Source organism: Myotis davidii, unplaced genomic scaffold, assembly GCF_000327345.1.
Source record: "Myotis davidii unplaced genomic scaffold, ASM32734v1 scaffold609, whole genome shotgun sequence".
Taxonomy (NCBI): Eukaryota; Metazoa; Chordata; class Mammalia; order Chiroptera; family Vespertilionidae; genus Myotis; species Myotis davidii.
Genome location: NW_006300164.1, coordinates 1,460,340 through 1,460,583, shown reverse-complemented (window position 1 = coordinate 1,460,583; position 244 = coordinate 1,460,340). Strand labels below are relative to the sequence as shown.

At 68.9% G+C, this 244-nt stretch overlaps 1 protein-coding gene across 1 annotated transcript in view; it reads right to left on the bottom strand.

The window, feature by feature from the left end:
* Positions 1-244, bottom strand: part of GPSM1 (G-protein signaling modulator 1) — a 13,957-nt gene that overhangs the window by 3,983 nt on the left and 9,730 nt on the right. Inside the window, exon 3 of the mRNA XM_015572356.1 lies at positions 25-239. Within this exon, the coding sequence (XP_015427842.1) occupies positions 25-239 (215 nt within the window). The remainder of the gene's footprint in view (positions 1-24; positions 240-244) is intronic.

The window sequence follows — 244 nt, the reverse complement described above, 5'->3', positions numbered from 1 at the left end:
CCCGTGCCCGCTCCCCCTGCTCACCGGGCCAGCAGCAGGTCGTGCCTGTGGTACTCCAGGGCACGGGCGTACTCCTTCAGGTAGAAGTAGGCGTTGCCCAGCTGGCTGTAGATGGCGCTCAGCGTCCTCAGGTCCTCGGTGCCCACCTGCACGGCCGCCTCGAAGAAGGCCACGCCCGCCTTGAAGTCCCCAGCCTTGCAGAGCCGCTCGCCCTCCAGGGCCAGCTCCAGGCATGAGGCCTCCA